General features: G+C 41.7%; 3 protein-coding genes across 3 annotated transcripts; 2 read left to right on the top strand and 1 right to left on the bottom strand.

Annotated features, from left to right (window-relative positions):
• Positions 1 to 1,116: 1,116 nt before the first annotated feature.
• Positions 1,117 to 7,218, top strand: LOC109462100 (non-syndromic hearing impairment protein 5 homolog). The gene is made up of 9 exons (XM_019758596.1): positions 1,117 to 1,341; positions 1,821 to 2,003; positions 2,323 to 2,485; positions 3,083 to 3,290; positions 3,598 to 3,716; positions 4,069 to 4,182; positions 4,938 to 5,004; positions 5,669 to 5,739; positions 6,894 to 7,218. The coding sequence occupies exons 1-9, from the start codon at positions 1,121 to 1,123 to the stop codon at positions 7,107 to 7,109; spliced, it is 1,362 nt and encodes a 453-aa protein (XP_019614155.1). The 5' UTR covers positions 1,117 to 1,120; the 3' UTR covers positions 7,110 to 7,218.
• A 3,881-nt stretch (positions 7,219 to 11,099) lies between these two features.
• Positions 11,100 to 17,016, top strand: LOC109462074 (TELO2-interacting protein 1 homolog). The gene is made up of 9 exons (XM_019758573.1): positions 11,100 to 11,140; positions 11,397 to 11,545; positions 11,977 to 12,128; positions 12,708 to 12,884; positions 14,268 to 14,368; positions 14,646 to 14,736; positions 15,270 to 15,381; positions 15,760 to 15,942; positions 17,003 to 17,016. The coding sequence occupies exons 1-9, from the start codon at positions 11,100 to 11,102 to the stop codon at positions 17,014 to 17,016; spliced, it is 1,020 nt and encodes a 339-aa protein (XP_019614132.1).
• Positions 17,017 to 17,877: 861 nt separating this feature from the next.
• Positions 17,878 to 21,131, bottom strand: LOC109462073 (asialoglycoprotein receptor 2-like). Its single transcript, XM_019758572.1, has 5 exons — positions 21,000 to 21,131; positions 20,472 to 20,573; positions 18,815 to 18,950; positions 18,319 to 18,625; positions 17,878 to 17,953 (listed from the first exon to the last, which is right to left on the bottom strand). The coding sequence occupies exons 1-5, from the start codon at positions 21,129 to 21,131 to the stop codon at positions 17,878 to 17,880; spliced, it is 753 nt and encodes a 250-aa protein (XP_019614131.1).
• Between the last annotated feature and the right edge of the window lie 395 nt (positions 21,132 to 21,526).

The raw sequence follows: 21,526 nt of genomic DNA, 5'->3' as shown, positions 1-21,526 counted from the left end.
AGAGTCTCTACCTCTACAGGAATATGAGCTGCGTCCTTACGTGCAAAGCTGGAGGGTTTAGTCGTCCTGTCATGGCGGCAGAACCCACGAAAATGGTCAACTCCAAACCTTCGTCTCGCCTTGGGATCAAAATATTATGCTTAATGCAGAGACGATGCCATTATTACTAAAAAGGGGGCAATATTTATTCTATTGCTTACTATAAACACCTTATTTATAATACTACTATATCATTTTCTTTACTCAATACTTTAATATGAATAGTTACCTATATGAATATAGTTTTAAGGTCATATAGGGATATAATTTGGGAATTTGATGATTACGTCAATCTGAACACCCCTAATAACATAATAAGCTCTTCTGTAGGTCATAGGTTAGCTTACGGAAACTAGGACGCCACTTCCGGGTTGGTATATTTTGGGTGGGGGCAGCTAGGAGCTCAGTGGTGTGTTTACCTTCTTGTGGTGGCGGGAGTTTCGCTTTCTGTACCCCCACGCACTTCTGCAACAAGGGTACAAAAGGTTTCGCATAGACACCCAGTTCTTCAGATTTCTAGAGATCTTCAGGAGTTTTTGGTGAAAGGAGCTTTCTGACAAAAGGTTTGAATCTGTCCTGTCAGCTCTTGTTGTGATCCTAACCCTAACCTTAACACCCTAACCCACTCAGACATAGAACTAGACGATCATGGTTCTGGACACAATGTTTTTCCTCGAATTCTTGAAAGTAGAAGAAGAATAACTTCATTGCACGACAATTGTAGCAGGTACAATGTATGGCAACATAAATGTAATCTTCAAGCAGATCATACGGTGGCAAGGGAGTATCCATTGGCCAGAGGAGTGTCCACTAGCCGTTAGTGAACACTAGTACTGTGTTCATAACGGCGTGTTTTGCTGTGTAAGGGACTCAGGGATTTTTATACAGAGAGTTGAATGGTTCAAGATTCAAGTTAAAGTCGTCAAGATAGTTTATAGTTTTATTGGTCCATCCAAGTTAAAAACAGAATTAGAAACCAATTTACAAACCATTGACGTGTAAAAAAATACAATTTACATTTATAAAGTGTACAAATCGCCCTACATAATATATATGTACAAAATGCCACCCACAGGAAGAGATGTTTGAGGCGGCTGTGTCTGGGTTTGTGAAGGCGGTGGGGAAAGACTCCCTCCTCCCAGTTCCTGACCTGAACTCAGCGAACAAGTGTCGACCGCTTCACATCGCGGTTAAGAAGAACCCGAAGTGGTTCTGGCAGAGTCCCAAGTACATGCCGACTTCCTTTAAGGTGCACCAGATCCTCACCAAGACAGAGGAGATAGACGTGGCTGTGAGCTGCAGGTAACTTAAGACATTGGTTAAGACTAAAAAGATACACTGTCAGGTACTACTGTGTCCGAAAATAGTTTCATCAGGTTGGTTAAGTATGGGATATAGGAGATTGTCTTTTCCACAACCAATCTGGTCTTACCTTGCTGATGTTTCAGAGCTTCTGACTACATATAGTGGTGAGAAGCAGAACTCCAGTTAGAAACTCTGAGGAATGTGTCTGATAGACATTTGGTATGTGGAAAAGAAAATCTCCTATATTTGTTATCCAACAGGTACTAGTAGTTTTACTTTTTAGTACTAAATACATAGACAATAACGTTATCTTTTGCCAAAAGATGAGAGGAAATTACTTACTAGATGTCTACAGTATTTATATACAATCTTCAAATTACTACCAGTTCTACGTTTGTTTCAGTCTGTCTTTGGTAAGAGTTTTGAATGTTGTACAGATGTTCTGATGTGATCTGTTGTTTCCCCACTGTTCTCAGGACTCTCGTGGAGTACAACAAGACGTCTCACTTCTCGGTGAAGGGCTCGGTCGGGTCTAAGATCCTTAAGGAGGTTGACCTTGACGTGAGCGGGTCGGGCGTGGTCGCCATTAAGGCCAGCTTCGGCAAGGTCAACAAGTGTGACGTGGACGTCCCGACGCTCATGCAGGCGCTGGATAAAAGGTAGTTTTTTTTATATCCAATTTTAACATCATTTTTCCCCCAAACGGGGCTTACATGCATGTAGACGTGCTTGCATCAAATGCAAGTCTTTTTTTGAAGCAAGATTTTTACGGCTGGATGCCCTTCCTAACACCAACCCAAACCCTAGTAGGGCCCAGGAACCCTCTGAGGGGGCAAATAGGTGTAAAGTGCCTTTCCCAAGGGCACAACGTCTGGGTTCATGTCCAGACATGTCTGGGTCCATGTTTTACAGATTCATTGATTTCTAAGAACCCTATTTTCCAATGAGTTGTATGTTACTTTGTAATTTATTTTCCAGATTTGTAGACTTCCGTCACGACTTTGTGAAGGAGGTTCGCGGAAACCCCCGTAACGTCCTCTGTGTTGTCGTGGGAACGGCCTGTACCATTAACCCTTCAGTGCTGAGCTCCGAGGAGGACCTGGAGGGGAGCCAGAAGGCCACCATCTCCCTGGGCACCACGGTAGGGGGAGGGTTAAATATCCATCCCTTCACTGCCTGTCTCAATCAATGTGTAATGTGCTGCCAGCATTTCAATTTTATGTTCATTTCATTTATTAGTTTACCCAGGCTTTATATGCTGCCATGTTGGTGATTTTCAGTGCTCCTTGCATATATAAAACAAAACAAAACAAAACAAAACAACACTTAATTAACATAATAGAAAGAAAAAGAAACTTATTGATATGATATGATAATAAATACAATATGGTAAAATTGGTACAATGCTTCAAAATAATATGAGAAACCAATGAATTACATAAAGCAAACGAAGGAAATATAACATATTTTGTTTCCTCTCATTGAAAAATGTCGATTACTACGTTTAACTAGTGCAAATTGTTGTACACAAGAAATTGTTACCCAAGCAATTGAAAAGGTTTTAAAAATCCACCTATTAGTTGCTGATAGCCATTTTTGCGCAGAGGACATATATAGGACTTGGCAGCTATAATAGGTTTGGCAACCAGGCTAAGTTGCTGGATGACAAAATGGTGTTTTTTCTGTCTACTTTCCTTTAGTGATTATGTACTAAATCTGTTTCCTGCTTTGTTTGCAGGCCAACATCGACCAGGAAGGTTCGATAACGAACGAGACAGACAAGGTGTTTGACCTCCCGCCGGAGACGCCGCTTGCGTACAACGTGTGCGAGATTCTGGTGAAGGAAGATGGTGGGATAGACCTGATGTACACGCGAGAAGGGAGCGGGGGGTTTGCTGCCAAGGCTGGGGCAGGTGTGGTGCACACTGATGCTCCTCCTAACACAGGTGAGATACTGTTGTGTATCGTCTAGCCTCCGTAGCAGGCTTATAGAACTGGGGGTTTGGTGGTCTTTGGCCGTTTTCTGATTAGCCCAGTTCTAAAAAAACGGGGGTAATTCAACCAGGCCGGCTATGTTGTCTATATGCAATCAGAAAATAGCACATCAAAGACCCTGAAGACCCCCAAACCCCCAGTTTTTGCAGGGCAGGGCAGGTGTGGTGCACACTGACGCTCCTCCTAGCACAGGTGAGATACATTATGACTTTATCAAGTAACCACATGATTCAACAATGTTTTATATCCTTTTGCCAGAACTGGGCTACACCATGAAGCCTCTGCTGTCCATGGAGGAACAGAAACGGGACAGCGTGACCTCTGCTGTCCTCAAGGTCATGGAAGTGCCAGCTGACCTTCCAGTGGTGGAGGAACTGGTAAAAAAATGATCAACTGTCTTAAAATGTTTGCAGTAATTTTATTTTGCTTTTTAAAAAATTCATGGCTCTGCAAATATACATTTAATTGTATTGCCACAGTAACGTTACTACAAAATTGTTTCAACCGCAAACTTAAGATATCGAGCAGCTTGATAATGTAATTTCCAAGAAAATAAATTGATGTGGCATTTAACAGCATAGAAAGTTGTATCTATTTCACTGCATGGCTTGTTATTTCCTCTTTTCATCTTGTTTTTGCTTTTAGATTATGAGTGATAGAGTACAATGGATTGCATTCTATGAGTAACTAAATCTACTGACCACGTTGTTTATATCTTGCCAACTTCAGCTGGATGATGTTGTTGACGGCAGAAAACCGAAGCCCTTTGCGGAGTTCAAGTCTGCCTGTTCCAACCCGACTGCTGTTCTCGCGTTTCTGTCTGCCATTGACTTTCAAATGGATGTGAGTTTTATCATTTCCTATTAGTAAATAGTAACATACATATACATGTACATTGTACATCAATGAAGGTTAGACATCCAGGTAATGAGATACACAAAGAAATTATTACTCAGGCAACTGGATAGGTTTTGAAAAACTGTCGGACATTTCAAGTAGCATCCACTACTTTTCGTTACTGAACAGTTGCTTGAGTAACAGTAGTGTGACTAGTCCAGTTGTTAGTAACCCTGCCTCTGCCCCTAATTAAATAAATAAGATGTCATGAGTATGTCACTCACCTGGCATACATGTACACGCTACTGGGTCCAGTGTTTGAAAAGAGCTAGGGGAATTTATTTGGTACAGTAAACCTGTAAATACTGTACTTGTCATCTACATGTATCTTCTCTGTCATGACCAGTGGAAGAGTAGGGCAACTGTTTATTAAATTTTTGTTCTAAGCTGGTTTAAGATCACTTTCAAATTCAGTTTTTTTTAACAAGTGAATACAAATAAGATTCCTTTGTCAATTGTCCTCAAACTAAACTATATATATAAACTAAAATGTTGTAAAACCACTTATGATTATACTACATGTACTAGCAAACCTTGGTCACTTAGCATTGCTTAGAGTGATAGATTTCAATTCTTGGAAACAATAAGAAATATTATAGGATTACATGTAGTTTTGCCCATGGTGAAATGGTAATCAAAGTAATTTATGGTTCTTTGTCCACATTGCTGATATTTTCTGATTGTGCTGTTGTTCCCTTCAGACTCCCTTCACAGATGAAGACAAGGCTCTGATTCGCTCCCTGGATGCTCTGTTTGACGGACTTCTGGGTAAGAAGCTTTTCCAACTTGTTGATTGATTGATTGATTGACCAATTTTCCAATCCATAGATTTATATCTGTTGACACACATCACTTTGTAAAGTAATCTTTTATGACTTATATCAGTATAACTTATAGTGAAATAAAAGAAGATGTTGTCTTCTTATGCTTGAATAAAGTCTGTGTCCTACCAACCTTAAGCATCTTTGAAGTTTCTCAACTTGTTTATTGATTATTTGGTTGATCAATTTTCCAATCAATTTTTTTATTTATCAGTTTTGCTGTTCAACCCTCACAGCCAGGGCAGCCCAACTAGCCTGTGGCTATTACAAAGGGCTTGCCCTGCTGACAAGACATGACAAAACATTACGGCAACATATAAAAAAACAAAACTCTTGTACTTTACCAACCTGATGAAACTATTTTCGGAATATACAAAGCTATTTACATTATTCTATCATGTAAATAACAACTTTCTACATAAGAACTTAATCTGTGAACGAATTTTCCAATCGATTTATAACTCAAATTTCTCACCCTGACACACATCACTTTGCAAAGTAATATACATAATATATTATAACTTATAGCAACAAAAAAAGAGGACATTGTTCTTCTTCTACTTGAATAAAGACTATGTTTTACTAAACTGTTTTGTATGATTTGCTTGCAGAGTTGTCTGATGAACAGTGCCTGGCCCTGAAGGAGTGCAACTCTAACTTCGCCCCTGCAATTCTGCATGTGGTGAGTGGGGGCGCTTTTGTCTCTCCATGGATCAGACTGTACAAAGGCACACAACAATGTTTTTGGCTTCTCAATTGCATTTCATAGCTACACTGCTAATTAACCACTAAGGACAGTTATTATTAATTGTGATAGTTTTTTTTTTATCTGTTAACTGTATCTGTTCATCATGTTTTCTTGTGACCCGTACTTAGCCCAGTGTGGCAAAAGTGTGCAATAAAGGGTTAATGCCCTGCCCAGAGGTGTACATATATATATGGTGAGATGACCCCTGGTCAGGTGTGATAACCACAAAATAAACCACAGAGTGAATGTAGCGAATGAGCTATATGATAATAAATGCAGAATGGCAAAAGTGCTTATGATAATAAATGTTGTCATTCATTTATTATTAGTACAAAATGTATCATTATTAGAGCTGTGTACCTAAACAAATTTTAGGTACAGGTACAGGTACAGGTACACAGGTTTAGGTACAGGTCCGGACCTGAACCTGTACCTAAAAAATTCGACCAATTTACATGCTCTTCTGAACTCTTTCAATAGCAACAAAAACATGTATACACTTGATAGTTAAGGTTTAATTTTGGTTTATGGAGAATGCTCAGATAAAATATAGGCAAAAGTAAGGTATTATTGTTTTCATGAACACACTGTACTTACATTGGAACCCATTGGCGACCATCTATTTCCACATTTAAGGTCACAAATAGGCATAAAATTGGTGTGAAATTGTTTAGGTACAGTACCGGTACGGAGGGATTAGGTATTTTGGACCTGTACCTAATCAATTTTTCCGGTACAGTATCGGTACTGAGTATCGGTACACAGCTCTAATCATTATCATATACAATGTACATGTATATCGTTACAGCTTGAGCAGGGCATTGCAGGTCACCCTGTGCATGTCCATTGAGTTATCTGTATCTTGTATGTGTTATCATCTACATTGTATGTTAATATCTATGTTAATCTCTATGTTAATACACGCATCTGTTTTAACTCCCACAGCTTGAGCAGGGTATAGCCGGCCATCCCGTGCCCTTAGATGACCCCGCCATCAGCATCCTCTATGTGTTAATACCTACATGTATGTTCACATTACTTACTATCTCTGTTAATAAATAAATAATAATATTTTTCAACTCCCACAGCTTGAGCAGGGAATAGCCGGCCATCCCGTGCCCTTAGATGACCCCGCCATCAGCATCCTCTATGTCAAGTCCAACAACCCTGGGCAGGACTTCCTGGAGGCCTTGGACTTCGGCATCCAAGACGTGGGGAATAAGAAGTCTCTGGTGACGGAAGATGATGGCAAGAGGCTGTACGCAGCTCAGCAAGCTGTGTACGGGCTCTGGGGCGGGCTGTAGGGCTATCCAGAACATCCAGAATCAAGCTTGGACATGGTTCTGGATACTAGTAGTTAACACCTTGGGGTGCACTGTAGGGCTATCCAGAACCGTGCTTCATCCAGAATAAAGCTTGGACATGGTTCTGGATAGCCAACTGCGTTCTCGATAGTCAACACCCTGGGGTGCTGTAGGGTTATCCAAAACCATGCTGCATCCAGAATCATGCTTAGCCAAAGCTCTGGGGCGGGCTGTAGGGCTATCCAAAACTGTGCTGTATCCAGAATCAAGCTTGGACATGGTTCTGGATAATCAACTGTGTTCTGGATAGTCAAGAAGCTCGGACGTTAGCACATTATAGAAAAAAAGACATGGCTCTGGATAGTCAACGTGCAAGCCGTATACTGGCTCCGGGGCGGGCTGTAGGGCTATCCAGAACTGTGCTTCATCCAGAATAAAGCCCAGACATGGTTCTGGAAAGCTCAGACATGGTTTTGGATAGTCAATGCATATCCAGAACCATGCTTTATCCGCATACTGTAGGCTTCCTGTTGCATCCAGAACTTTACTTCATCCAGAAGAATGCTCAGACGTTAGAACATTATAGACATGGTTCTGAATAGTTAAAGCATATCCAGAACTGTGCTCCCTTCAGAACCATCTACATGTATATGCTCAGGCGCAGTTTAAGATAGTCGATGACTCAATGTGTATCCAGAACCGTGCCTGGGGCAAAGCTACGATTTTGGATACGCGGAGAATATCCAGAACCATGCCTGATCCTAAGCCTGGTATACTAAAATGCACTAGCTAGAACCTGTGGTGTATAGGGCAGTGCCTATCTCCAGTTTTATAGCCCTTGGGCCACTACAGTAGTGGGCTAGTAGCAGCGTGTGTGGAGTTACATATACCATGTTCTTTCTCATATTAAAGTGCTTGTAGTGTTAAGCAGAAAAAGCGCTATTTTAAAGGTTTTAGTGTGATGTAGGGATGACAATTGGCTTGTATCTGATGTAGATTGAATGTTTGTATGAATGTATGATTGTGTATGTGACATTGTGTACAGCAAACTAGAAAGTGCACTGAAATTTGGCACTTGCATTGATGTGAAAAGGACCATTGAGCTTTGAAAAGTGTCTAACTGTAAAAGGAAGAAAATTTATTTTACGTCATAAATTTATTTTACGTCATAAATTGTTGTAATCGTCATAAATTATGTTTTACAAGATGACATTATGAATAAATCAGGTCTATCTAATTTAACCAAAATACAATGTACATGTATGTTTTAATCTGTTAATTGACTAAATACCTCATTGTTTGTAGTTTTACCATGACTTCTGTGTTAGCTAATGTTACATGTACAGCATAACAATGTTTCAGCATTTGGTATGGTTTTTACATTGATTTTTGATATCTGAGGAAAGTTTTAAAAGTTTTAAAAGTTTTTCTTTGACTAATGTATAAACCATGGATTTGGAAGCTGCAAAGTTGGTGCATTGAAGAGCACACAGCAGTTAAGGAATTTTGATTCCTTTAAGAGTCTTCCTTTAGTATCTTCACGATGCTCATGTATGTGTAGCACTGTTTGGAGTGTCTTGATTTTTAGGGCCAGTAGTGAGAGTCATGAAGCTTTATAATAACTGTGATTGTTGATCTTTGTTGATTTATTGTTTTTATAATCAATGATTATCAATGTGTGTAAAAGATCTAAAAGTTTGTAATTTCTGATTCTGAAGAGAATTGATTAGTAGCCTTAGATTTGAATTTTTGTAATAATCAAAGGCTGGACATTACTACTCTTTGCAGGTTGTTTCAAATTTGTAACAAAACAGATTATGCACTAAATTGTGATTTCCATTATTTCTTGAAAATATGTCATCCCAAAAATTGTTGAGAAATGTTGAGAGGCAGTTGATTACTAGTATATTACATTCCATCAACATTACCTTAATCAATTCCACTTAGAATAGAAAAGAGTCTGATTATGTCAGTTAACATTCTCATGAATCATGACATGACTCAAATTGCTGGAATGAAAGGAGAATTAATAAATGCGTTTATGTGTGGATACTGTTGAAGTTTTACTCATTTTCATGACCATTATGATATTTTACATTGTGGTATTGATATTGGAACAGTTATTATGTAACCATAATTTAAAATCATCCACATTTTCAAGTCAAGTTCTAGGCATGCAAGTATGATTTTTGCGTGTAAAGGAAAAAAAAGACGAGAGTTAATGGTCAAAACGGGTCGGTAAGTGAACGTCGCAACTCCCTCCTCACATCTGCTTGGTTACAGCGTTTCCAACTTTCGCGCCATTTTTTTTAAACGTGACCTCTGACCTAAACAAGATGGCGTCGATCTGACGATAAAAAGCACGTTCGCTCACTTTCTAGTGCGACTTTTCCATTTTCCCGTCCTTTCTGCCCAACCATAGTCTCCACATGGTTCGAGTTACTCAAGATAAACCTAAGGAGGGCTAAAATATCGTCTTAAAGGATGTCGGAGTCTACCAAGGAGGCGTTTCGGCGTCTGAGGCCGAGCTGCGTGAGACTGACGAAAGAGCAGACGGTTGAGAACGTCTTGGAGTTGAGGAGAAGTCTGGAGGAGACTTCGGAGGAGGACCTTCAGCAGCTCCAGGAGTACGCGCTTTTCCCGCTCAGGATCATCCTCAAGCAGAAACAGTGAGCGTGAGTTTTCTTCTTTCTTCATATGAGAAAAATTACTTTGAGTCCTTTTTTTGCGTAACGTAATGCAGGACTGGAAATACCTGGTGCATGTGTGCACCTTAGTGCACCCAAATTGGAGCTGTGCACCCAATTTTTTTTCTTTGGGTGCACTGGTGCTCCTAAATATTTTCATAGGTTTACATAATATGTTAAATGTGTAGTAGTGTACAGCATATTTGTAAATTCTAAGTGTCAGAAAAATAATAAGATCATTGTAGAACTAGAAGTACTTTTCTGTAGAAAGTACCCTCTCCAACACACCCACGTCCAGACTATATAACACACTATGTACTACTGTTGTACCCAGGCATGAGAGCCTGACCCAGGCAGTGTTGGAGTGCATGACCCATGTGTTCCAACACACCCACGTTCACCACTGGGACATGTTGGAGGACACTTTCACCCAGCTGTGTGTCCTTCTCAGCTCTCCCGCCAATAACGGACAAGGTACGGGATTCAGTCTAGAAATATTTGTGGAAATTCATGACACTACAAATCATAATGCATTTGCAATATATCATATTAAGGTATCAAGGTATATTATGTACACTGCATAATTGTTTCAACTGTGAATTTAGGAGAGTATGAAAACTGTGTGGGAACAACAGACAATAAACTAAATCGTGAGGGTGTGAGTGAGTGATTTTTACAAAAAAAAAAAATTAAGTCCAAGCTTAAATGAATGAGTTTATAATGAGTTTACATGAATGAGTATGTAAGTTGTAAGTTCATTAAGGGTCACGGCATCTTATTTTGTGGCATTATGTTGTGAAAATTGAATGTTTTACTGTATGTTTGTGTGTTGATGTACATGTAGAATGTATGCCCTACCGGGGTATTTAATTTCTATACCCAGTTGCTGATATAAGTGAGGAAGTGAAGCTGGCTATTGTGACAACACTGAAGAGTCTTCTTTTGGCCTCAGACTCCAGGTTAGTAGCTGATTAGTGGTGTAACATTACATCTGAGCCATCTTAACTGCAACTGCTCCTTGATTCTACTGTAGGGGAGAACTGGCTACTGTATTATATGACATTTGTCAACAGGTTCCATCCTTCAAAACGGTGTTCCTAATGAAAACATTTATTCAGCCATCTGAAAGGTCGTACAAGATATAGGACCTACTGTAAACTCAGTTAATTTACATGATATTGTACGAACGTATGTTACTGTATACCTGTGTAGTTTGTAAATTGTGATCGTAGTAAAATGTTTCACTTTATTCCAACACAAGGATTACACAAAGATCAAGTTTTCAACGACCACTATCACCTTCATGACCTTCCCTCCCCAACTGATGACCAATCACTTTGAAACGTAATCCTTGCTTTGGAATAAAGTTCAACATTTTACTATGATTACTACTAACACAGATGAACTTTCATGATACGTCGATGAAGGTTAGACATCCAGGTAATATGATATGCCAAAAAGCAGTTACTCAAGCAACTGGATATGATTTTGAAAACGTCAAAATCATTTTCAAAATCCAATTGCTTGAGTAACTGCTTTTTGGCGAACTTTCATGATAATTTGTAAATTGTGTTTTTTTTTCTGGATATTTCCCCACCAGCCTCCTGGTGAGCCTGTACTCGGTCCAGCGGCTGCCTGTGATTGGCCACGCCGTGTCCGTCCTGCTGTTGGCAGCTGAGCAGGAGAGCGCCAGGAAACTCCGGTTGGAGACCCTGGAGTGTCTGATGGTGCTGGCTGGCTGTCACTCCGGTGAGAGACCATGGATGAAATGTACCTGTACAGTTTTAGAAATACCCATCTACAGTCTGCATTTTGTAAGATATTTTCAATATTGCAGACCTTCAGCTGCAATTTTGCAGATTGAAAAAATCAGGGTAGGCCAGGCTGTCACTCTGGAGAGACCTTCTTCAGCATGTAAGTACTGTAATTCACTTGATGTTCAGGCCAGCAAAAGTTCACGGTCTGAGAAAAATAGACATGTTCACGGAACTATATATTCACATGTGGCGACAGGTGCAGGAAAAAGTCCCGGAATTATTTGTTAACTGTAATGATAGTAAGTTCACGGCACAGAAGTGACAGTGAAAACAGTGAACATAACGACAGTACATACAGTACAGTAAAAAAATCAGGAATTACAGTAGTGTTTTCATCTTGTCTTTTATTTTGACAATGTGCAGATCCTCCTGACCTTGAATCAGAGCGACCTGACCTTGACCCCAGTCTGCAGAGACAGATGGCCGACAGCTTTGCCTCCTTCTTACCTGGGATCACGATGACCCTCTCTAGGGTCATCATGGGAGATGCCAAACAGGGGCATGCTGTGACTGTGGTAAGTCTGAAGGGAGAAGCTTTGAAAGCTTTCCTCTGAAATCAGATGATTATATTCGTGAATAGTTTCATCAGGTTGGTAAGACACTGAGTAAAGAGACTCTTTTTTACACAACCTACTGCTGCAGTGCAGTGTAAACCAGTCAGAATTGCCCCGAGGAAGGTGACAGACAGTCACCAAAACGTCGGCTAAATAATGTTGTGTAAAAAAGAGTCTCTTTAGTCAGATGATTATATTTTTTTTTTGCGAATTGGTTCTTTTGTTTTAAGAAATATTGTTGCATTGTAGTATCACAGCCTGTTTTAAATCTGATTCAGAACCTCAGCCCCAGGAAACTTGCAGTTTCATTTTAGCCAATCTGAAAATTCATTAAGGTGAAGCTAGTAATTGCAAGCAACACAGAAAATAGCCTTTATGACGATAGAACCTTTTTTTGTGTGTGTGTCCACTGATTTTAACAAGCAGAGTGGGGAAATGGATACAGGCTGACCAATTTGATACTGTCTTACCCCCACCGAAAGATCTGCTTGGAGATTATGTGTATGTGTCCACATCAATTTTTTGTCCTTTCCTTCATAGGCTGCAACTGAAGCATGGTCCAGAATTGTTGCCATGGTGATGAGTGACAGCTCACTGGATGGCAACCAATCACAACAGAGCATGAAGTCACATGATGCTGATGTCAGTGAGAGGCTGAGGTCACTCCAGGTCAAGAGGACAGAAGAATGGTGCAGCAGCACTGCGGAGAAACTCAAGGTCAAGTTCAAACAGGGCTTTAGCCAGCGCCCGTTTTACCGTCAATTGACGGTAATTTGTCCCGTCTGACGGTAAAAATTTTAGTCCTTACCGTCAACATTGACGGTCAAAAATCGTGGGTAAAGACATGGAAAAAATCTAGCGAATTTGAATGAGGCGTTGCGTCTTTTCCAAACGCACGGCGGCGGGAAACCTGATTTCAAGGACCGTGCCGACGTCTGTTGACTTGGCTCTATTGTTCAATGTTGCTGTCTGTTAAAACAACATGTGCTAACGGCCACATAAGAATAAAATAAAACAATGGCTCGACTCAGACACACGCTGCTAACTGTACATGACAATACGACAAATAAACATGTGACAACGAACAAAGAAATATCAAACGTTTTTGAATAATATACTGTACTTGAATAATCATACTATCGCAAGAAAACGGAGATTGATCCACACAATGTGACCTTATTTAATCTAAAACTTCGTCAGACCTCCTTCGAAGACTTGAGCGGCAGCATAAAGATTTCTGGAGGATCGCTGAGACGCGAGTTTTTGCCGGCCACGTAACTCCCTCCGCGGCAAAATCCTCTATGCCGTAGCGAAATCACGTCTCAGCGCTTCCCCAAGTCAACTTCATGGCCGCTAAAGTCCGCAAAGGAGTTGTAACTTCCTCATTTCGGTAGAGAAGCGAAGCTGACAAGTAAAATCATGTACATGTCGGCCATTTTGTTTGCTACCCGAAGTCTTCCGAACACTCTAAATAAGGAAATCGTCGGAGATCTGAGCCACATCGCCCGCTGTCGGTCAGCGCTCGGGCCCGGCTCGGTGGAAATCGGAGGCTGTGACGTCATGAGTAGGTTCATTTGCATGGCCGCGGCTTGAATCGCGGCGGGATTTGAGCGGATCAAAACAAAGGGCATAGCGGATTGTTCATTGCGTGTTGTCTCCTTGTGAGAACTGTAGATTTTTTTTTTCATTCTGCAAAATTGCAGGTTGTGTAGTTTTTTTTTTATTCTGCAATCTTGACGGGTATTTAGAACACCGAATGCATTAAGTGTGCGGGAGGGCGTGATGTCGATCACCGGATCGTGAAAGACATTCTTTAAAAGTAATCATTGACGGAATTTTTTTTTCGCGTTGACGGTATTTTTTTTCGCGAATTGGGTTGACCTGGGGTTGACGGTAAAAAATTTCGAGCTGGCTAAAGCCCTGAGTTCAAACAACTTTATTTTTCATATTTACCAAAGGAAAACATCTTGTTTTTCCTATGTTTTCTCTTCTTCTTCCCCAAACAGTGACCTCAATGACCTGAACCAATGTTGTGTCTGTTACCATGGTAACTAGTGTTGGGTTGCATAATGTTGCAATTTCATAGTGTTGCATTTGTAGGTGCTGGTACAGAGGATAGCAGGCGTGGTGACACACCCCAACTGGAGAGTCAGGCTGGCACTGGTGCAGTTTGCAGAGAGACTTCTCATGAACTGCACTAAGTGAGTTTCCTGCTGCAAGGGTTTATAACTCTAGTTCTGGATGGATGTATACTTTACTTATTAGTTGCTTCTCCATCCTAGATAGATAAATACAAAAGAGGGCAGATTTGGGGTTGTGCGTGTGTCTATTGCTAGTGATAGACTGTTACATGTAGTGTTCTTGTGTCCCCTGTAGGACCCTTCAGTGTTGCTTACAAAAGAGGACAGATTTAGGGTTTTACATGTGTCTGTTACTAATGGTTAACAGTTACATGTGGTGTTCCTGTGTCCCCTGCAGGAGCCTTGAGTGCTGCACCTCGCCCCTGCTACAGGTGTTAGTGAGCCAGGTGGGGGATGACTATCCACAGGTGGCAGACAGGTGCAGGCAGGTAAGTGTCAGAAATACAGTACTGTTGTGCTGTGCTGTGTAGTGCTGTGTAAAAATGTTTAGGTTCAAGTCTAGACAAAACTAAGAACCAATTCCAGACTTATTAGTACATATTACAGAAGAAACCCGGGTCACATACCCCTTTTCTTTCCAAACCACCTGAAACCTTCCACAAATTGCAAAATCTGTGCTGCAAAACATTGCCATCGGGCATCACCAAGTATCGGCCTCCATGTTATGTGTCCAAAGGTTTGCCCAAACAACATTGCAAGGTTGCCAACACTGAAACAAAGTATTTGTACCACTGCAGGTGCTGGGCAGGTACTCTGAGGCTCACCTTTTCTTCTTGTTCTCCAAACAAATACAATATATCATGTAACATCAATGACATGGATCAAACTGCATAGCTGAGGCTTGGTGGCAGCCTGCCACTTGCCTCTATCCTGTGTATATTGCAGAAAGTATTTTTGAACTGCAGGACAAAATTTTGCAAGAACAGTGAAACATTGAAAGAAAGTATTTCTACCGCTGCAGGTGCTGGGCAGGTACTCCGAGGCCCACCTGGGCTCCCGACCACTGGTGGAGATACTGGAGGAGAATCTCCACTCTCTCGCCACGTCTCTGCCCAGGCTGATGAGGACAGCTGGTGAGGATTTGTGATTTTATTGTTTTATCTTTTATACCTATATGTTTTTGATATTTTTTCTTCTTTAAACAAATAATAGTTTTTCTTAACATTTAGTTAGCAGGAGTTGCTTTTGTTCATTTATTTTTCTTCTCCTCCAAACAAATACATGTAAGGTCAATGGCATGGACCAGATGTCTGTCACCATGGTAACTGGTGCTGTAGCAGACACCCTGTGGTGTTCGGTTAAATTATGTAGCAATTTGCAGGTCAGAGCTGGAGGGACTGCTTGCTATACTACCGTTACTTCTGGACATGGAAGTACTGTTTTTGGTGGCTGAGCTGTGTGTTTGTGTGTCTGTGTGTCCAGGTAGCGTAACTTGATATTTCCTTCCCCAGATGATGGTAAGAAGCTGTCGACCTTGACCCTGACCCATGGTTACCTGAGACTGCTGGGCCCGAGGATGACATCACTGCTGAACTCCGCACCTCACCTGAGGAGACTGTCGCTGGCCCTGGTGCAAGTCCTGGAGCTGGACGTTACCGATGTGAACATAGTGGGGGAACGGACAGCCGGGGCAGGTGGGAACCAATCAATCAATCAATCAATCAATCAATCAAGCAATCAATCAATCAATCAATCAATCAATCAATCAATCAATCAATCAATCAATCAATCAATCAATCAATCACACATATGCATACTCACACACTAAGACTCACGCACTCGCACACACTCACACTCTCACTCACACTCTCACTCACACTCACTCACTCACGCACTCACGCACTCACACTCTCACACTCTCACACTCTCACTCACACTCTCACTCACACTCTCACTCACTCACGCACGCACTCACGCACTCACTCACACTCTCACTCACTCTCACTCACTCACGCACGCACTCACACACGCACGCACGCACGCACTCATTCATGCACTCACTCACTCGCTCACTCACTCACTCAATCATTCACTTACTCAATCATTCAATCACTCACACTCACATACTCACACATACACATACTCACACACACTCATTCACTCATTCACTCACTCAATCATTCAATTACTCACTCATTCACTCACTCAATCACTCACCAAATCATTCACTCAATCAATCAAGAGACTTGGTGGATGTTACAGATGTTAACATAGGGGGAATGAATGAATGAATGAATGAATGAATGAATGAATGAATGAATGAATGAATGAATGAATGAATGAATGAATGAATGAATGAATGAATGAATGAATGAATGAATGAATGAACGAAAGAACGAACGAACGAATGAATGTAGGGACTCTGCTGCACCTTCAGCACTGGTACCAGGTGCCTGTGTTTCTTGCTGCAAATGACTTGCTTGAGTATTTTATAATGCTTCAAATGAGATCACACACTTCGAATATGAGAAAGAAAACTTTTAATCAGGCCAACTTAAAACAGTGTAGCATTGTTGTGTATACAACAATGACTTCACATCACTTCACTTCACACTTTACACAGTCACGCAATGTTGACATACATTTAGCACAAATCTGTATGTCATGTATATCAGATAAACAATCTCAAGAACTTTTCATTCAAATGTTTAACTTCTCATTAGATCATTATTGTGCAACATTTACCCCTACCAGCAAAGGTATGCTGATACACCTGTACATACATGTATGCAATATCACCATCATTTTCTTACCATCCTTTCAAACATCTGAACATGCACATTTTCTGTGGGAATTTACATTTAGTCACTGTAACAGTAGTGATTTTCGCTTCTGTTTCTGTCACCAAATACATGACATGATATCAGGGCAGTACAGTTCAACTGCCACACAAGCAAGCAACTGCCACACTAGCCACTTAGGCCCGATTCACACGTGCGTCGTTTTTATGTGTCGGGCGTCATTCGACACATTTTTCAATCGTATAAACAGGCCCGCCACCGCCGCGCGGCGCCTTGTGTCGTTTTTTCTGTGGCACCTTCAGGAGGTGCCACAAGTGCGTCGCGGCACACAGCGGGATATCTGCGGCGAGGAAAAACATCATGTAAACAGACCTGCGTCGCGCGCAGCTCGCGCAGCCCATTTCCGCATCACAGAAGGTCAAATTTCTTCATTCCCGCGCTAGCCTGAAACCCACGCCACGCTCCTCTGTTTGTATCTATTCATTCCACTTCTGTATCAATTTCTACTTGTTGTTAGTTGTTTCTTCGGATTATTTTGTACGGATTGTTTGCTAAGCATTACTGCTTGTTTGATGAGCATGGCAGAAGTCAACAGATCTAACTGGACCAGCGCTGAAACGCGCTGTTTGATCGGGCTGGGGAACTGTGACAGAATTCAGAGCAAAATGGAAACTTTCAGAAAGAAGGAGGCCTACTGAGACATTGCCGAGGGCATGAAGCAGGAGGGATACAATAGGACCTCCAAACAAGTCCAGAAGAAGATAAGAGACCTCAAGTACTCGTACCGGAGAATCAGGGATTCGAACAGTCGTAGCGGCAGGTCAGAGTTCACCACATGTGACACAGCTCGACGCAGACCGCCACAGCCCGCCACAGCTGCGGCGCAAAGCGGGAGCTGCGGTCCCTGTGTGTAAACGGGAAAGTGTCGTAGGCGACTTGGTGCGCGCGCGCGTCGAACGACGCCCAACACTTTTATTTTTCATCGTGTGAATCGGGCCTTACTTACTAGTAGCCTGCTACAATCCTGTCACACTAGCCACTTACTTAGACTGCTACAATTCTGCCACACAAGCAAGCAACACATTCAGCAATTTTATCAACCTCAATCCCTGTACTCACATCCAGTGAACGAATACTGGCTAGGGGGCAGTGGCCTTCACTTCACAGATGTAATACATGTACATAGGACTACTGCATTCAATATCAATCCACTCATCACTGTGATAAAGTATCGCACAGTTCCTAACACGATCATTAGGGTGAGGGTACCTGTGTCCCCAGTTGTTCCAGCCTGTGCCGAGTTTTGTCCCGTCCTCCCACATCCAGGTTCCCTCTGTCACCTCGTCTGTCAGACCGATCCAGGCAAAGTAGTACTTTCTGGCTATGACCTGTTTGCCCAGGAAGTCGTTTGTTGCCTGGTCTTTAGGCATAGCCAGGTGCCCACCGTCAGCCTGGCAGTCAGACTTGGCGTCGGTGTAGTTTTTCACGTCGGTAGAGATCTTGTAGCACATGTCGGGCTTCTCACAGTACAGTTCATAGCCACTGGGACAGCCTGCTAGGGTCTGGTTACAGCAGGCTGCAGAATAAGATACGTAGTCCATTTTATATCTAAGCCTTCTTGTAAGTTATGGTTGACAGACTTTGAGACTTGTGCTATCAAAAACATGGCTCTCGTGATGAAGATAACAGTAATCAAAATGGTGTACAAATGGTGCTAAGGATGGTATGCTATTATGAAATACAGTGTAGTATGTATGTTACTCACTCATTTTGTTGTGGCAGAGATCCAATGCGAGATTCTTGACCTGGTTCTTCAAGTCAGCCACATCCTTGTCTCGCAACTCCCTAATCTGCCCCTGCATCTGCTTGTTCTGTTCCAGCAACAGAGTGATGACCATGTTCTGGAATTGATGTAAAGGAACATAGATTATTAAAACTACTGAAACCTGAAGTAGTATTTTTATTTATTAATGACTAATTTTTAGTTGAATTCCAGCCCTTACGTATAGTATTACAAAATTAATGTACATACATGTAACTATTAGGCCACAGCAAGTAATTTTTAGTTTCCAACACAAGGCAATGTTGGGCTAACCCAAATGTTTCATGCTATACTACTCAATGTTTTGTATCTGTACCTGTATAGCCGCTATAACCACCCTTCAGTGTAACAGTGACACCAGCTTCTGTATCTGTATAGCCGGTATAACCGCCCTTCGGCGTAACACACCAGCTTCTGTATCTGTATAGCCGGTATAACCGCCCTTCGGCGTAATACACCAGCTTCTGTATCTGTATAGCCGGTATAACCGCCCTTCGGCGTAACACACCAGTTTCCGTATCTGTATAGCCGGTATAACCGCCCTTCGGTGTAACACACCAGCTTCTGTATTTGTACAGCCGGTATAACCGCCTTTCGATGTAACACACCATTTTCTGTATCTGTTCATTATATGCACTTTTAATTATATGCAAAATTCATAATAAATAAATTACCCTCCCCTGACATGGAGGAACTACTAATAGTGATGGAAAGACAAATTTAAAACATCTGTATATAATAAACATCATAGACTGGGAGGAAACTAATGAACTAGAGAGGCCGACATTTGCTTGGGAGCAAATACAGCATATTTCAGTCCATCTCCCTCCCACGCAAAAGTGGACTATTCCAAACTTACCCCAGTGTAAAACTGGCAAAGATTCTCAAATAAATGAATTATATAGTAGCCATGTAATTGAGAACAAAGATGCAACAACAAGCACATTGAATCTCGAAAGCTTTACTAATCTTCTTACAGGTATGTAAATACTAACAATGATGAGATTTGATACATTTTGAAGGTCTTAGGCACATAAAATTGAATGTGTGGGTCATTACGTACTACTTACGTGCAATGTGACCTCAGGTAACCCGCAATGGAACACCTGTTCCATGGCCAACGGCAGATAGAACGTGCCATTCTTTAGATAGAACATGGAACGGGTATAGCACTTTTGGCCCTTTTTTGCTGACAATAGCCATTAAAGTCCCCCAAATGAGTCATTTGGAAGTGGTGTATGCCAAATATGTGACTGTTGTTCTGTAGACACATGTTCAAGGTACCCTTATACCGAATTTCAGATCATTTGGTTGTAAAACCAGGGCTCAGGATCCAAAAATCCATTTTTTGGCGAAAAATGCCCCAAAAAACCTTCATAAAAATTTTTTAAAGGCATGTATAAAAAAAACGAAAAAAACGCCTGGGGGTATTGGCCCACTCTACCTCCATGCCAAATTTCAAGTCATTTGGCTGAATGATGGCGGAGTTGAATCCCTCTGACTGTGTGGCAGGAGGAGGAGGAGGAGAAGAAGGAGAAGAAACATCAGAGAACACAATATATTTCATCCATACCATGGTATGGACTGAAATATAACTAACCTGTCCAGCATCTGACATGTCCAGTAGCTGTGGTTCCAGCAGGCTGGTGTCTTGGAATAGTCCCTCAGTTTGCTTCAGCAGCGCAGCAAGGTTGTCAGCAACCTAGAATAAAGATGAAGGTTTTCAATCCTGTCCAAGCCGGCCAACCAGGGGACCGATGAAAAGTGGTCACCTTGGACAGGTGGTCTCCTTGAAGAGGCTCACAAAAACATGACATAAATGGTTTCCATGATGTTTTAATGTCAAATGCTGCGAGCATCTTCAGTACTTTAGGTAGAAAGTGGACCAAAAAGTGGACCTTTAAACCTTGGGGAGTGGGTGTTCTTCCGAACATCTCCCCCCCCCCCCCGCCCCTCGGCTACAGGGTAGTAGACTGGTTTATTGGGTCTTAACACAAGATATACATGCCTCCTGGTAGCCGCGGAGGGCTGAATTGTGCCTGGCATAACTTTATAGTACCCTTAATGACAAGGACAGAAATGTACGATGTGGTAAGTTTGTGTGAATACTAGACACTGCTGCTCCTACCTGACTCTTGTCTGCTGTGCCACTCCCTCCTGTGTTGCCCCCAGTGTTGAGGTTGATGTTGACAATTTGGCCTGAAGCCTGCAGCAGGGGCATCAGGACAGCCAGCATCACAAGCACTGCTTTCAGCATCATGGTTGGTTGTCGGTGTGCAAAGATCTGGAAACAACTCTCCCGACTACGGTACTGACGAGTCACAAGTGAAGAGCACCTTTTTATACCTGAGCCTTGTTGATGTTACCAGCACAGGGCTAATTATGTCATCAAACCATCTGAAACTCAGAACTGACAGTTCTAACAGATTGGAGTTCTTTGTTCAGCTACATGTGTATAAAACATCTTTCCTGACTGCAGCATTTACAAAACTGTCTACACGTTGATGATACCAACGCACAGCCAATTTACCCATCAAACCATCTGAAACTCAAGACTGACAGTATTGTCTTACAGATGGAGCTCTTTGTACATCTATATAGAGGTGAGGGAATGCAGAAGGTCTACAACCTGTTTTTAAAACCATTAACTCAACA

The sequence above is a fragment of the Branchiostoma belcheri genome, unplaced genomic scaffold (assembly GCF_001625305.1).
Source record: "Branchiostoma belcheri isolate BF01 breed outbred unplaced genomic scaffold, Haploidv18h27 scaffold99, whole genome shotgun sequence".
Lineage (NCBI taxonomy): Eukaryota > Metazoa > Chordata > Leptocardii > Amphioxiformes > Branchiostomatidae > Branchiostoma > Branchiostoma belcheri.
This window is presented reverse-complemented; position numbering and strand designations above follow the sequence as displayed.

Excerpts from the sequence above, each read along its gene's own strand:
- LOC109462100 (XM_019758596.1), top strand. The coding sequence starts at position 1,121 with ATGTTTGAGGCGGCTGTGTCTGGGTTTGTGAAGGCGGTGGGGAAAGAC. Across the intron at positions 2,486-3,082 it reads CCATCTCCCTGGGCACCACG|GCCAACATCGACCAGGAAGG; the intron begins GTAGGGGGAGGG and ends CTTTGTTTGCAG. Across the intron at positions 5,740-6,893 it reads CCCCTGCAATTCTGCATGTG|CTTGAGCAGGGAATAGCCGG; the intron begins GTGAGTGGGGGC and ends CAACTCCCACAG.
- LOC109462074 (XM_019758573.1), top strand. The coding sequence starts at position 11,100 with ATGACCTTCCCTCCCCAACTGATGACCAATCACTTTGAAAC. Across the intron at positions 12,885-14,267 it reads GCACTGCGGAGAAACTCAAG|GTGCTGGTACAGAGGATAGC; the intron begins GTCAAGTTCAAA and ends TTGCATTTGTAG. Across the intron at positions 14,737-15,269 it reads TGGCAGACAGGTGCAGGCAG|GTGCTGGGCAGGTACTCCGA; the intron begins GTAAGTGTCAGA and ends CTACCGCTGCAG.
- LOC109462073 (XM_019758572.1), bottom strand. The coding sequence starts at position 21,131 with ATGATGCTGAAAGCAGTGCTTGTGATGCTGGCTGTCCTGATGCCCCTG. Across the intron at positions 20,574-20,999 it reads GCACAGCAGACAAGAGTCAG|GTTGCTGACAACCTTGCTGC; the intron begins GTAGGAGCAGCA and ends TCTTTATTCTAG. Across the intron at positions 18,626-18,814 it reads TCTCTGCCACAACAAAATGA|CCTGCTGTAACCAGACCCTA; the intron begins GTGAGTAACATA and ends CTTATTCTGCAG.